At 40.7% G+C, this 15,952-nt stretch overlaps 1 protein-coding gene across 2 annotated transcripts; it reads left to right on the top strand.

Annotated features, from left to right (window-relative positions):
* The first annotated feature begins 3,654 nt into the window (after positions 1–3,654).
* Positions 3,655–12,887, top strand: UBE2T (ubiquitin conjugating enzyme E2 T). 2 transcript variants are annotated; one of them, XM_030303119.1, is made up of 7 exons: positions 3,655–3,717; positions 7,530–7,702; positions 8,272–8,341; positions 9,912–10,017; positions 10,136–10,234; positions 10,378–10,461; positions 12,515–12,887. In XM_030303119.1, the coding sequence occupies exons 2-7, from the start codon at positions 7,594–7,596 to the stop codon at positions 12,638–12,640; spliced, it is 594 nt and encodes a 197-aa protein (XP_030158979.1). In that variant the 5' UTR covers positions 3,655–3,717; positions 7,530–7,593; the 3' UTR covers positions 12,641–12,887. The 2 variants fall into 2 exon arrangements, with proteins under 2 accessions (XP_030158979.1, XP_030158980.1); XM_030303120.1 differs by lacking the exon at positions 3,655–3,717 and adding an exon at positions 4,265–4,282.
* The last annotated feature ends 3,065 nt before the right edge of the window (positions 12,888–15,952 follow it).

The following is a 15,952-nucleotide window of genomic DNA, read 5'->3' as shown; positions in this document are numbered from 1 at the left end:
ATCTCTGCACACGTGCAAAGCCTGCTTGGGATCCTCTCTGTCCCCCTCTCTCTTTTTCTGCCTCTCCCCCACTTGTGTGCATGTTCTCTCTCTCTCTCTCTCTCTCTCTCTCTCAGGATAAATAAAAAAACTTTTAAAAAAAGGGTGCCTGGGTGGCTCATTGGGCTCTGTACTGACAGCTTGGAACCTGGAACCTGCTTGGGATTCTGTGTCTCCCTCTCTCTCTGCCCCTCCCCCACTTGCGCTCTCTCTCTCTCTCAAAAATAAACATTAAAAAAATTAAACAAAAAATAAAAATAAAATAGTTAAGATGTAATCATTTATACTTTATATAGCCTTGTTTTCCTTACTACTGTGCAATAATTTACACTCACTGTAGAACTTGTCACCCCTCTTCATCTACTGCAATTAAAAATATTCTGTATGAGGGGCACCTGGGTGGCTCAGTCGGTAGAGCGTCCGACTTCGGCTCAGGTCACGATCTCGCAGTCCGTGAATTCGAGCCCTGCGTCGGGCTCTGGGCTGATGGCTCGGAGCCTGGAGCCTGCTTCGGATTCTGTGTCTCCCTCTCTCTCTGCCCCTCCCCCGTTCATGCTCTGTCTCTCTCTGTCTCAAAAATAAATAAACGTAAAAAAAAAAAAATTTTTTTTAAAAATATTCTGTATGAGATTCATTTTGTAACTTGTCAACATTAAACCTCTTATTACAACTCAGCCTCTTGCTGATAATTAACATTTCCCACAAGCTCTCAAACAGAACTCTCCCTATAGGATAAAAGAAACACTGATATTATATCAGATAGGAAAGAATATCCAGCTAGATGCTTAACCTTCTTCAAGAAACCATCATTAACTAAACTCTGCCAATCTAGATAGAAGCCAAAAAGTAGAGAGGGGCAAGGTTTTGGCATAACACAAATTGCTGAAATCTCAGACAAATCTCTGGGCAGCAATCCATGTATACTATCTTAATATTATGTTCCTGATACACAATGGCTCCTCAAAAAAAGCATGTATTATTGAACTGTATATTTTACTGACCTAATGGTTTTCTAATAAGAATTTTTTGGGGCGCCTGGGTGGCGCAGTCGGTTAAGCGTCCGACTTCAGCCAGGTCACGATCTCGCGGTCCGTGAGTTCGAGCCCCGCGTCGGGCTCTGGGCTGATGGCTCGGAGCCTGGAGCCTGTTTCCGATTCTGTGTCTCCCTCTCTCTCTGCCCCTCCCCCGTTCGTGCTCTGTCTCTCTCTGTCCCAAAAATAAATAAACGTTGAAAAAAAAAATTTTTTAAAAAAAAAGAATTTTTTAACTGGGGTAAAATTTTCAGAGATCAGTAATGTTACATTTCTTTTGGCTGTATTATTTTCACATTCAGAATGAGGGAAGAAGACACATCTGGTGCTAGTTGTATAAATATGCTAAAATTGAGCAAGTCCAAGTTAAATCCTTTCATTCCTAAGAGGTTCACTTAAATTTCAACAGGAAGAATTCAGTCTCAACACTAGGAAGTTCCAGGAAATACTACCTTACTATATCTATTTTATTTGCTTTTGTTATCCTGAAGCCATTAGAGTGTAATGCCTTCTTTGGAGATTGTAAAGAAAAATATAAGTAACTAAGTTCCTTGGATAATTTAAGTGCATACCTACCTGGAAGGAGAGGAATGTATCTTCAGCTATGTGATTACAAAAAGCAGTAATAAGTATTATAAACCAATTAATTTAACTGGCTCAGGCAAAAAAAAAAAAAAGCCATGCCACAAAAAATAAAACAAAATTAATCTGTGTATAATGGCTCAAAAAAGTTTTTCAAAATTAAAATCATGGAAGTTTTTCTGAAACATCTTCCCCCAACCAGGAATTTCTGAGAATAAATTTATATCATCGGTCCATTAAACAAACCTGATAGTTTAGATTTACTAAAAAAAAATACTCCATATTAAAGAAAATATATTTTATATTCAAATGAGTAAACACTGACAAACAATCACAAATATGGTTTTGCTTTTAAATGTATTAAGGGAACTAGCTATGATGCATATATATTCTTGTGTGAAGAAACTTTTGTTAAGTAATTTCCCACAATACACTTAAAAAATAAATCATAATATTAGAATACTTCCTTTATAAAAGCAGTAACACCTGTATACCGTTAACAAAAATTTTTCAGCCTGGCCTCTATTCTCACCAGTTGACATACCTCCCTCTGGTGGACAAATGGAAACTGTACATTTAGCCCCTGGAGTTCTCTTTACCTTTTTTCTTTTATTCAATCCTTTCAATTTGGTTGCCAAAATTTTTGGCATTCGCTTCCTTTATGATACTATCTCTCCTTTCCACCAGACTCAACACAGTTCCTGCTTTTTCTAAGAGATGTCTTTAATATTTTTTTTAATTTTTTCTTTGAGAGAGAGTGAGAGCCAGTGCAAGAGAGGGGAAGAGGGGCAGAGGGAGCGAGAGAGAGAATCCCAAGCAGGCTCCACACGGAGCCCAATGAAGGGCTGGACCCCATGATCCGGGGATCATAACCTGAGTAGAAATCAGGAGTCAGTTGCTCAACCAACTGAGACACCCAGATGCCCCTTTAAGAGACATTTTTAAGACTCATTTCTCAGACGGGGCCTGCTTGGGATTCTCTCTTTCTTTCAAAATAAATAAAAAGAAAAAGATGTTTAAGACTCATTTCTCTTCCGAGGAAGTAATCCATTTCAATTCTGAAGATATAACTGTAATTGACATTCAATTACAATTGGGGTAGGAAGAAAATAAAGACACTGAAGGGATTTAAAAAAAAAATCAGCAGTAACATAAGCAGCCAACTCTAGAAAACACTTCATTACAATGAGGAAATACTAGCAATAAATGCAAAACCCCAGTAGTGAACTGGAATTAGGTTGAACAGTCCTAAGACTCCTTATGTTTGTAATTCATAAGCTACTTTAGTTGATTCATTCTTAAAATCAACGTGGGGATCCCCAGGGTAGAACCATGGACACAGAGCTAGTGAATATGTGGGTCTCCAGGGTAGAGGTAACATACCAGGCAGTGGGCTCCCGGAACCACGTGCTACTTAACACCATTGTGGACTACCCTAATTAACTTCCACTTGAACGCTTCCAGTGATGAAGGAATTCACTACCTCTCAAGTTTACCTGTTCTGTTCTTCAAGGTTCTAATTGCTACAGTGCTTCATTGAGCTAAATTCTGCATCGCTTTAGCTTTCATCCATTGGTCTTTGGTATGTCCTCTGAAGCAGAATTTTCCATGTGAAAGAATACTTAAATGAAGAGACGTATCACGCATTCCCTTCTCCAGTTCAAATATTTCCGGTTCCCTTCATTGCTCCTCCTATGAGGCGATTTCCAACTTCTTGCCTGCTCTGACAAAGAGAGCTGACTTCATAACAGAACTTGTCACCGCACGGGCCACACCAGTTGGTGCAGCCGGGCAGAACCTACGAGCGTCTCAGCCCTGAACGACAGCTCCGCGTAAGACATGGACGGGTGGGGTCGGAAGCGCGCTCCGATTTGAAAGCGGCGCGAGCGGAAGTCAGGTCAGAGCGCTAGCCAATAGGGCGCTGCGCTCCTCCCCCGGGCATTGCTGCGGGCCAATCGCAAGCTCCTAGGGGAGGGAGGCGGAGCCGCACCGAACTTCTGGGCTTGCGCAGGGGCGGGGAGCAGCTGCTTTGAGCGCCGCGGTGTTGCCAGTTGAGTTCGCCCAGGTAAGAGGGGAGTTTTCTGGTTGCGAGGTGGTGGAGACGCATGCCAGCGTTGGTCCCTGCGGTGCTAGGTGGAAAGGAATCCTGTTTCTGCCTAATGGAGTTTCCACTCTTCCGAAGGGAGAAGCTGGGAAAAGCGGAAGCTTTGTAGAATCTTCTGCAGCCCTTTGGTGGCCCGAGCTCCCCGAGCGCAGCAGGAAGTGTGCCCCTGGGAGAAGTATGCCTCGGGGCCACGCACAGGCGGTTCTGCCTTCTTCACCATCTGGTCCAAAGTTCACGTTTCCTTCATTAGCTACTGAAACTTTTTTTTTTATTTTTATAATTTTTTTTTTCAACGTTTATTTATTTTTGGGACAGAGAGAGACAGAGCATGAACGGGGGAGGGGCAGAGAGAGAGGGAGACACAGAATCGGAAACAGGCTCCAGGCTCTGAGCCATCAGCCCAGAGCCCGACGCGGGGCTCGAACTCACGGACCGCAAGATCGTGACCTGGCTGAAGTCGGACGCTTAACCGACTGCGCCACCCAGGCGCCCCAGCTACTGAAACTTTTTACAGGGCTGCATACTGGTAGGCATTGTAGATTAAAAAAAATTATTTTTAATTTCTTTTAATGTTTGTTTATTTTTGAGAGGGAGAGAGAGAGAGAGGGAGACACAGAATCGTCGCAGGCTCCAGGCTCCGAGCTGTCAGCATAGAGCCCGATGCGGGGCTCGAACCCACGAACTGGGAGATCTTGCCCTGAGCCGAAGTCGGGCGCTTAACCGACTGAGCCCACCGGGAGCCCCTGATTCAAAAATTTTTTTAAAAGAAAGGAAAAAAACTTACATAGATAGACTAGACCTGCCCTCAAGGCATTTTGCCCTTAGGAGGAGAGGCTGTCAGAGATGAATTACCACTCACGATGCAAGTTGGTGTGGAAGCAGAGAGGGTGACCTTTGAAAGGAGTAGAGGATTGGGATGCATTATTAGAGAAGGGCAAGAAGTGATCATTTAATGTGTATATGTCTGTAGGTATGAAAGAATGAGACCCTTGTGGGCAGCAAGAAGTCGCTGTGGCTGAAGCACAAGTTTGTGGAGAGTAGTTACTGGAAATGAAGTTGGAAATAGGCGTTGGGGTTTGATTGTAAAGAATCTTTGTGCCCAGAAAATAGTCAGTAATTAATGGCTTTTGAGCCAAGGAGTGCCATACACCAATTTGTGTTAATATCGTGAGACTGGGGTCTGGTTGAAGCAACCAGAGAAATTTCTTTAGAGAAATTGTCTGGCTTGTTCTCACCGTATACTAATCCCTTTACCATGCCTTTCCCCTGGGTTCTCATTTTATATAAAACTACACTCTGTTACTTGTGGATTCTTACTGTCCTTGCTTTCTCAGTATCTGCTTACTGAGAAAAGTAGTAAGGATCTGTATATGAAAGGTGAGGTTAATTATCTAGTAAAATAACTGCCTCCAAAAGACGATACTCTTATAATAGTTTTTTTTTTTTAATGTTTTTATTTATTTTTGAGACAGAGAGAGACAGAGCATGAGCAGGGGAGGGGCAGAGAGAGAGAGGGAGACAAAGAATCTGAAGCAGGCTCCAGGCTCCGAGCAAAAGATGATACTATTAATGGGTGCGGCTAAGGAAATTTGGAAGTACTTTAAGGAATAATTTAGGGGCACCTGGGTGGCTCAGTTGTTTAAGCGCCTGCTTCAGATTCTGTGTCTCCTTCTCTCTCTCTCTGCCCCTCCCCAACTTGCCCTCTCTCCCTCTCCTTGTCTCTCTCTCTCTCTCTCTCTCTCTCTCTCTCAAATAAAAACAAAAATTTTTAAAGAATAGTTTATATGAAAGGTTGTTGTAGTATAATTATATTTAACGATTTAATTCACTTGTAATATTATTAATCTTATTTAAGTATTTCCGGAAGAGTTTGTTAATTGTGGAGGAGCAGCAAACCTGAAGATTAGAAAAGAAAGACCCAAAGGACCAATTTATCTGCAACACAGTGCAGGAGAGTGTCTTTACCTAACCCATACACAAATTTACTTTCCTTTAAACATCCTGTGATTGAGGTAGGTGCCTCAATCTAAATTTATGATTATCATAAATAACAACCAGTTTACAATCTGTGCCCACCAGGTAATCTTCTGATTATAATTAGTTTTCCAAGTAGAAATAACTTGAGAGACTGTGTGGGATTAAAATTAAAGATTTTACTGTAGTTGTACAAATTAATTAATTGACCTTTTAATGTTTAAGCCTTTGTGAGTGAGCCTGGAACAAATTAGTACATCTAAGCCCTACTAAATCTAGGTTTACTGCCAAGTTGAGTTTTTAGTTTATAAAACTGAGAACCAGATCCTGAGGTGTATGTATTTGTGGACTTTTATGAGGTAATTCTAAAACTTCATATGGAAGAGCAGAGGATCAAGAGTAATCAAGACATTCCTGAAAAAAAAGAACAAGGTGGAGGAACTCGACTTATATCAAGTCCTATTAATAAGTTATAGTCGGGGCGCCTGGGTGGCGCAGTCGGTTAAGCATCCGACTTCAGCCAGGTCACGATCTCGCGGTCCGTGAGTTCGAGCCCCGCGTCGGGCTCTGGGCTGATGGCTCAGAGCCTGGAGCCTGTTTCCGATTCTGTGTCTCCCTCTCTCTCTGCCCCTCCCCCGTTCATGCTCTGTCTCTCTCTGTCCCAAAAATAAATAAAAAACGTTGAAAAAAAAAATTAAAAAAAAAATAAGTTATAGTAATTAAAATAGGTATTGGCTCAAAGATAATCCAATTGACCAGTGGAACAAATTGAAGAATCCCAAAACAGATCTACCCATATATGGAAATTTAATTTATGACCATATCAGCAGGGAAAGTATGGACTTTCCAATAAAAGGGATTAAGACAATTGGTTATTCATATGGAGGAAGAAATCCAAAATTGGGCCTCTACCTGACAGTATACTGAAAAAGTGATTCCCACTGGATTAAAGACTTAAATCGTAACACATTTAGAAGAATATGTAGGCAAATAGCTAAGTTTGGGGGTAGGGAAAATTTTAATACACAAAAGTATCCGTGTAAAGGAAAAGGTTTTAAAATTGATTATGTTAGAGTTCATAGTTGTGCGTCGGTTCAAAGACATCAAAAGTTTGTCAAAAGACAAACTGGCAGATGGTATATGTAACTGGTATATGTAACATCAAAAGATCCGTGTCCTTTGAATAGTAGCTAAAGGGAGAAATAGAGTTAGGAAGGGTGTTGAGTGGGTGTGGATGTGGGTGTTTGTTTTAGGTGAGAGAGATTTTGAGCATATGTGAATGTTGATGGGAAGGAGATTGGAAATACTAAAGAACTGGAAGGATGTGGAATCCAAGGTACATGGAGAAAACAGACATTTAAGCCTTTGCTTGTAAATATCTCAGAGTGAGACTACCTCCATATCATTCATTCCTTGCTTTCCTTACAAAGCTTATATGGACTTCCTCCCGCAGCTAATATTTGTCAATCCTTTTCTATGCCAGGCATGCTGAGGGTGCGGTGGGGGGTAAAATTAGACCCAGGCTCTACCTCATGAGCTTATAATTTGTCAACGGAAACAGACATTAATTGAAAACTTGTAGTGTGTTTGTTGTTTGTAGAACTTTTTTCATTATTTACACTTTATTTTTAAAATTTGCTTGCTTGAATAGATAATAAGAAGGAAATAGAAAAAGCGTAGATTCCCTTCTCAGAATGGGGATTGATATGAAGAATTTGTTTTTTACTATATTGAAGCCATCTGCTAAAAACCCCAGTCACCATTGCTGACTATTTCATGGTTGCCCCTTTTCTCCCTAGTGAATCCCAGCCAGCTCCTAGGGTGGTGCAGTGAACTGTGTGTGGTTCCTTCTGCCTGGGGACCATGCAGAGAGCTTCCCGTCTGAAGAGGGAGCTGAAGTTGTTAGCCACAGAGCCACCCCCGGGCATCACTTGCTGGCAAGATAAGGACCAAATGGATGATCTGCGAGCTCGTACGTATCACGTGTTGCCTATGATGACCCTACTGGAGATTGTGCTGAAATCTGAACATTTGTATACTCTAAAGTAGAGACCAATGGCAAGGTCAAAGTGCCCTGCCACCTTTCTAACCCTAATTTGTTTACATGTATAAAAAGATTTGCTTGACATTGCTTCTTTGGTCTTTTATTACACCTTTTGCTGACTTGTAGCCAGGATTTGGGCACCAGCTCTGAAGCAGTGTTTAGACCAAAGGTCACCATCTCAAATATCTGTGAGGCCAGACAGGAAACATAAATGATTAGAATATTGCAGTCCATACAAAACAAATCTGCAGCTTATATTTGATCTGTGGTCAGTATTGTCCAACTTCTGTTTTGATCTTCCATCTCTCCTTTGTTTGACACCATGAAACAAAGTACATGGGTACATTGGTGTCTTGCATGCGAGCTTATTAAAGCCCTGAAAGAGAATTACTGTCCTAGACCTAGCTTTTCTTTAGGACCGTCAATTTTATTAGGTCTGTATGGTGTGGTCATTTGAATCATCCAGTCACCTTTTAACTAGGTTTTTTTCTTTTAAGAAATATTAGGTGCGGCTGACACACCTTATGAAAAAGGTGTTTTCAACCTGGAAGTTATCATTCCTGAGAGGTTAGTATGAATTAGATTCTAAACTTACTAAAGCACAGTTATTGGAAGATAGAGTAATGTAGTAGAGTGTTAAATGTAGGAGTTAAAGGTCCTATGTTTTAATCCTAGTCTTAGGATTTAATGTGATCTTGGGCAAGTTATCTCTCTGGAGTTCAAATTCCTTCTCTAAAAATGGGTTAGATCACATCTAAGGCCCCTCTTTTTTTCATTGTGCTAAAACGTACGTAACATAAAATTGATCATTTAAACCACTTTAAAAAAATTTTTTTTTTCAACGTTTATTTATTTTTGGGACAGAGAGAGACAGAGCATGAACGGGGGAGTGGCAGAGAGAGAGGGAGACACAGAATCGGAAACAGGCCCCAGGCTCTGAGCCATCAGCCCAGAGCCTGACGCGGGGCTCGAACTCATGGACCGCGAGATCGTGACCTGGCTGAAGTCGGACGCTTAACCGACTGCGCCACCCAGGCGCCCCATCATTTAAACCACTTTTAAGTGTTTGGTACGGAGGCATTAAATACATTCACATTGTTATGGACCTATCACCATTCTTCATCTCCAGAACTTTGTCATTTTCCCAGACTGAAACTCCATACCCATTCATCAGTAACTTGCCAGTCCTCTCTTCCCCCAGCACCTGGCAACCACCATTCTACTTTCTGTTTCTGTGTTAAGGCCCCTTTTAATTCAGATCTCCTTCAAGGTTCTCATCGGGTGAGTTGCAGTTGTAGATTTGTGCAGAATGAGGAAGGAAAGAAATGAATGTCTGTTATGTAGACGTCTATTCACTAGGTCAGATCCTGGCCAAACTTGTTAAAGTCCTGAGAGAAGTTGCGTAATAGTCATGTGATAGATCAGTTCTGAAAATAGACTGGGAATTTTCCAAGGTTTGTGTCTCAGTAAAAAGGCATAATAACCAAATGGCAATGTATAAATCTTAATTGCATCCTGTTTTTCAAAAAACCATATGTAAAAAAAAAAAAAAGACTGGGGAGCAATTGAGGATATCTGAATAGTAGATGATATTGGAGAATAAATTTTTAATTTTTTCATAGGTATACTGGTAGCACTGCAGTTATATAGGAGAATGACCTTATTCTTGGGAGACACATGATGAAGTATTTAGAGGGTGAAGTGGCTTGATCTAGGTGGTGGGTATATGAGTGTTTTTAATGCTATTATTTCAACTTTTGTAAGTTTTCATAATAAAAATTTGAGGAGAGAAAAGTTTTGCCTGTCAAAGGCTGTCTTCCTGATTAGTCATCAGGAAACTTTATAATACATTAAGAAGCAATATTTTTTTTTTTAATTTTTTTTTCAACGTTTATTTATTTTTGGGACAGAGAGAGACAGAGCATGAACGGGGGAGGGGCAGAGAGAGAGGGAGACACAGAATCAGAAACAGGCTCCAGGCTCTGAGCCATCAGCCCAGAGCCTGATGCGGGGCTCGAACTCCCGGACCGCGAGATCGTGACCTGGCTGAAGTCGGACGCTTAACCGACTGCGCCACCCAGGCGCCCCGAGAAGCAATATTTTAATAAAAATTCTCTATTGTCCTATGCTTTCAAAGGTATCCGTTTGAACCCCCTCAGATCCGATTTCTTACTCCAATCTATCATCCAAACATTGATTCTGCTGGACGGATTTGTCTAGATGTTCTCAAATTGCCACCAAAAGTGAGTGCTGGGTAAAGGGTGGACTGTATAGCCGTCTGTGGTTCTCCTCTATATAACTTGAATTAGAGTATAACATTTTTAGTAATACACAAGTATCTGCCTATTTGTCTGTGTATAGGGTGCCTGGAGACCATCTCTCAACATTGCAACCGTGTTGACTTCTATTCAGTTGCTCATGTCCGAACCCAACCCTGATGACCCACTCATGGCAGACATAGTAAGTATCTTCTTTTCCTCTGCGGCCCATATCCTACTTTCTTTATACCTCCGACTTCATTTGTGAGGATAGCTGTGGCAGCTGCAGCTGAACCACTACAAATCATTTTTCTTTCCACTGACTCTTCTTTGATTTTGTCTCAGTCCTCCGAATTTAAATATAATAAGCCAGTCTTCCTCAAGAATGCCAGGCAGTGGACAGAGAAGCATGCAAGACAGAAAGAGAAGGTATGATGATTGTACAGTTCTGATTTTGCTCCTGTTGTTAGCCCATTAAAAGTGTATCTGTTTATAAATGTATACATGTTTATGAACTTTGCTAAGTTTGTACTGTACTCTAGAGTAGCTAATTGATCTTTTTCTCCTATTGCAACTTTCTAAATACTTATTCAGCAAAACAGCCTAGTAGTTCAAACAAAAAGGACATTTTTCCTTAATAGTTGTCATCTATTGATAACACTAGAGGGCAGGCAGCATCTGGTTAATTTTATATATATATATATATATATATATATATATATATATATATACACTTTTCAATTTAAGTTTTTTTAATTTATATCCAAATTAGCATATAGTGCAACAATGATTTCAGGAGTAGATTCCTTAGTGCCCCTTAGCCCTTTAGCCCATCCCCCCCACACCCCCTCCAGTAACCCTCTGTCTGTTCTCCATATTTATGAGTCTCTTGTTTTGTCCCCCTCCTTGTTTTTATATTATTTTTGTTTCCCTTCCCTTATGTTCATCTGTTTTGTCTCTTAAAGTCTTCATATGAGTGAAGTCATATGATATTTGTCTTTCTCTGACTAATTTCACTTAGCATAATACCCTCCAGTTCCATCCACGTAGTTGCAAATGGCAAGATTTCATTCTTTTTGATTGCCGAGTAATACTCCATTGTATATGTATACCATATCTTCTTTATCCATTCATCCATTGATGGACATTTGGGCTCTTTCCATACTTTGGCTTTTGTTGATAGTGCTGCTATAAACATTGGGGTGCATGTGTCCCTTCAAAACAGCATACCTGTATCCCTTGGATAAATACCTAGTAGTGCAATTGCTGGGTCATAGGGTAGTTCTAGTTTTAGTTTTTTGAGGAACCTCCATACTGTTTTCCAGAGTGGTTGCACCAGCTTGCACTGCCACCAACGATGCAAAAGAGATCCTCTTTCTCTGCATCCTCGCCAACATCTGTTGTTGCCTGAGTTGTTAATGTTGGCCATTCTGACAGGTGTAAGGTGGTATTTCATTGTGGTTTTGATTTGTATTTCCCTGATGATGAGTGATGTTGAGCATTTTTTCATGTGTCAGTTGGCCATCTGGATGTCTTCTTTGGAGAATTGTCTATTCATGTCTTTTGCCCATTTCTTCACTGGTTTATTTGTTTTTTGGGTGTTGAGTTTGATAAGTTCTTTATAGATTTTGGATACTAACCCTTTATCTGATATGTCGTTTGCAAATATGTTCTCCCATTCTGTAGGTTGTCTTTTAGTTTTGCTGATTGTTTCCTTCGCTATGCAGAAGATTTTTATTTTGATGGGGTCCGAGTAGTTCATTTTTGTTTTTGTTTCCCTTGCCTCCGGAGACGTGTTAAGTAAGAAGTTGCTGTGGCCAAGATCAAAGAGGTTTTTGCCTGCTTTCTCCTCGAGGATTTTGATGGCTTCCTGTCTTACATTTAGGTCTTTCATCCATTTTGAGTTTATTTTTGTTTATGGTGTAAGAAAGTGGTCCAGGTTCATTCTTCTGCATGCCGCTGTCCAGTTTTCCCAGCACCACTTACTGAAGGGTTAATTTTTTTATATATATTCTTGGGGGTAGCATGGATAAATGAGAGATGACTTAGATTCTTTTTTCAAAGTTTTCTTTTTTAATGCTGAGAAGCGACTACTGCAGAAATCAGGAAGGAGTGAGAGAGGTAGAGGAGGGAGGGGAAAATTAACATTTCTTATGGGACCATTCATGGAAGAAGGAAAATTTCCCCGATTTAAATTGATAGAACTTCCTCCTTTAACAATACAAATTGCAGGAAAACAAAGATTTGCACGTTCTGTTTCTTGCTGAGTTATAACATCCTTCAGATTGAGTTAAGTAGCAGTTACTTATGAAAAGAAACAAAAATTTAAAATATACAAAAGATTGAGGAGGATGCTTTTGGAGGGAAAATTATATACAAGAGGCAACAAAGAAGTACTTGGAAATAATATTACAGCACTTCATTGTTCTCCATCCTGGTTTTAGTGTGAACCTCCTATCTTACCGTATCTGCTCCTTTTTAGGCTGATAAGGAGGAGATGCCTGGTGATCTGCCAGAGGCTGGTGACTCAGAAGTATGCAGCACAACACAGAAAAGGAAAGCCAGGCAGCTGGGAGGCACAGGAAAGAAATTTTGCCCTGATGCTTAGGGGTTCGTCCTGGTCTATCTTAGTTAATATATTCTTTGCTAAGATGCTCTAATTTGCTTACCTTTCTTGACTGTTTGTCTTTGTATTTGTTGACATTATCATTTTTTGTATCGTCTAAAACAGACCTTGTGTATTTACATATTCTGCTCTACATAGATGCTCTGAGGGTAGTTTGTTTTATTTAGCTTGTACATACGTATTTTGAAACCTTTTAAACCTGAAAAATAAATAATCATTTAATGTTGAATGTGTGTTTATCCTGAATGTGTGTCTGGGAGCAAACTGTCCAGAAAGCTATATAATAAGAATGTTAAAATATTTGGAATTTTCTCTTTTATTTTGCCAACTTTCCAACATCACTCAGGACACTGAATGTTTGACGTAGATGTAAAATAGCTATTGGAAACAGTTCAGTTACCACTAAGCTTTAGGGATTCTGGGTTTTCAGATTTTTATTTTATTTTATTTTATTTTATTTTATTTTATTTTATTTTATCTTTAGAAGTTTTTTTTTTTTTTTAATGTTTATTTATTTTTGAGAGAGACAGAGACAGAGCTTGAGCAGGGGAGGGGTAGAGAGAGAGGGAGACACAGAATCCGAAGCAGCTCCAGGCTCTCAGCTGTCAGCACAGAGCCCGATGCAGGGCTCGAACTCACAGACCGTGAGATCATGACCTGAGCCGAAGTCGGACACCCAACCGACCGAGCCACCCAGGCACCCCGTTTTTAGAAGTTTTAATACAATGTGGGAATAAGGTAATGTACCCTTTTGTTAATTTTTTTGCAGCTTTAACTTTTTGTGATTTTTATAGCTGGTCAGAATTACTAGGGTATTGTTCAATAAATTATTGGACACCTGCTATGTACCAAGTACTGTGCTAGTGTTTTAGAATATAATGGTGAAAAATTCTGACACGAGATTAACCAAATAATCATACAAATTTAAATAAGGATTTTTGTGTCATTTTCTGTCCCTAGCTTCGTTTCATGGCAAGTACTACTCTGAACAAATAGGTGCCAAACTTGAATCCCCCACTCACAATTTTATAATATACTTGGATTTTGTTATTCTATTTAGATGACAGAGAAAACAGATTTGAAAAAGCAGAAATCAGTTGAAGTGGAAAGAGGCTGCCCATGCTGAGTGAAAGACTTTCTGAGGAATACAGATACTAGGAGTCTACCTAGAAAAATAAAGACTGTGATGTCCCTGTCCATATCCCAGTGTACCAGTTTTATCTCAGTGATTTTATACCTAGGCCAGGCACCACCCACACAAAATAGTGTATCTCTGGGGGCTCCTGGTTGGCTCAGTTGGCTGAGCATCTGACTCTTGATTTCTGCTTAGGTCATGGTCTCAGGTTCGTGAGTTTGAGACCCGCATCGGGCTCCATGCTAACAGTGCAAAGCCTGCTTGGGATTATCTCTCTCCCTCTCTCTCTGCCCCTCCCCACTCATGCCCCTCTCAAAATAAATAAATGAACTTTAAAATCGTGCCTTTCTGAATAGGTGATTTCCATTCATCCACCTCTGAGTTACCTTGTATCCTTCATTCAGCACAGCCTGCCACAAAACCTGTAGGACTCAATACCCAGAAGATAAGAAATGGGAATTTATATATTCCATGGATGACAGATGATGGCCTAAGCTGAAAATATAAATTTCTTCTGTATCCCCCACTTCATCAATTTCCAACTTCTATAGAATTCATTATTTATTTATTTATTTGATGTTTATTTTTGAGAGACAGAGACAGAGCACAAGCTGGGGAGGGACAGAGAGAAAGGGAGACACGAATCTGAAGCAGGCTCCAGGCTCCGAGCTGTCAGCACAGAGCTCTTCACAGGGCTTGAACCCATGAACCGTGAGATCATGACCTGAGCCGAAGTCAGCCACTTAACTGACTGAGCCACCCAGGTGCCTTATTTATTTATTTGTTTGTTTGTTTGTTTGTTTATTTAGATGTCCAACTTCTATAAAATTCTTTAACACATTTCTCAAAATCAGTTCTCTTTTTAAAATATTTTTTTAAATGTTTATTCATTTTGAGACAGCAAGAGAATGTGCATGCGTGGGCAGGGGAGGGGCAAGAGAGAGGGAGAGAATCCCAAGCTGTCAGCACAGAGCCTGAAGCGGGGCTCAATCTCATGAACTGTGAGATCATCACCTGAGCCAAAACCAAAAGTTGGATGCTTAACTGACTTGAGCCACCAAGGTGCCCCCAAATCAGTTCTCTTTTTAAAGCCCAGAATTGATTTTATTCCAGGCTTGTCTCCTACACTCATGCATATTTAGTTCTGATTTGGGCTTCCTAGATAACATTAGCGTATCGGTTGGGATGCTTTCAGTTGTGAGTGAAATCCAACTGGTGACCCTAACAAGGGAAGCTCTTTACCTTACTAAGTAGAAAGTCTGGGGGTAGGGGGAGCATCTGTACTGGTATGTTCAGAGGCTCAACAATACCAAGATTTCAGTCTCTTTCCATCTGCCATCCAGAGTAACAACATTGTCTTGACGCTCTGCTCCTTAAACAAAGTCCCCTTTTAGAGTGACTACTAGGGGCAAGTAGGCTTATGTACTCTCTAATTTACACCCAGCAGGCCATGGGGCAAAAATTCCTATGATTGGACCATCTTGAAACCAATCGCTGTGACCAGGGAAATGCCACATGCTGATGAGGGTGAAGCCAGAGGTGAAGTGTGAGATGAACTTAGGGAACAGTTGTAGGAAAGGAGCACCTCCCATAGGACAAACCCCCTACACAACTGATCCATCACCAAGTCTGGTCAGTTCTGCCAGCCACTTCTCTCTACCTCTTCTAACACTGGTTCAAGCTGCCATCATCCCACTTGTAGCACAGTCATAGCCTATGTCTCCTTGCCCCCAGCCTTGACCCTCTCTCTACAGTCCATTCTCACAGCAGCAAGAACAAACTTTTGATGATCTAAAAGCCAGATTTTATTTCCTTCCTTAAAACTCTCCAAGTGGTTTCCTTTAGCAATTAGGGTGGGAAAAATCCAGTCTCCTTCCCTGAGCCATAAGACATTGGTCTAGCCCCTGTTTTGCCTTATCTAGCCATCCTTATCTAGAGGCATGCCCTCTACCCCTTATCTACTCTAGCCACAGAAGCCTACTTTCAATCTCTTGAACACATCTAGCTCATTCCCCCTCCGGGGATTTCTACATTGCTCATGATGGTCTCAGCTCAAATGTAGCTGCCCCAGAAAGTCCTTGTCTATTCCATCTAAAGGAGCACGTTGACTTCCAGGCACTCGCCTATAGCCCATTACCCTGATAGACTTTATTCATAGC

The sequence above is a fragment of the Lynx canadensis genome, chromosome F1 (genome assembly GCF_007474595.2).
Source record: "Lynx canadensis isolate LIC74 chromosome F1, mLynCan4.pri.v2, whole genome shotgun sequence".
Lineage (NCBI taxonomy): Eukaryota > Metazoa > Chordata > Mammalia > Carnivora > Felidae > Lynx > Lynx canadensis.
This window is presented reverse-complemented; position numbering and strand designations above follow the sequence as displayed.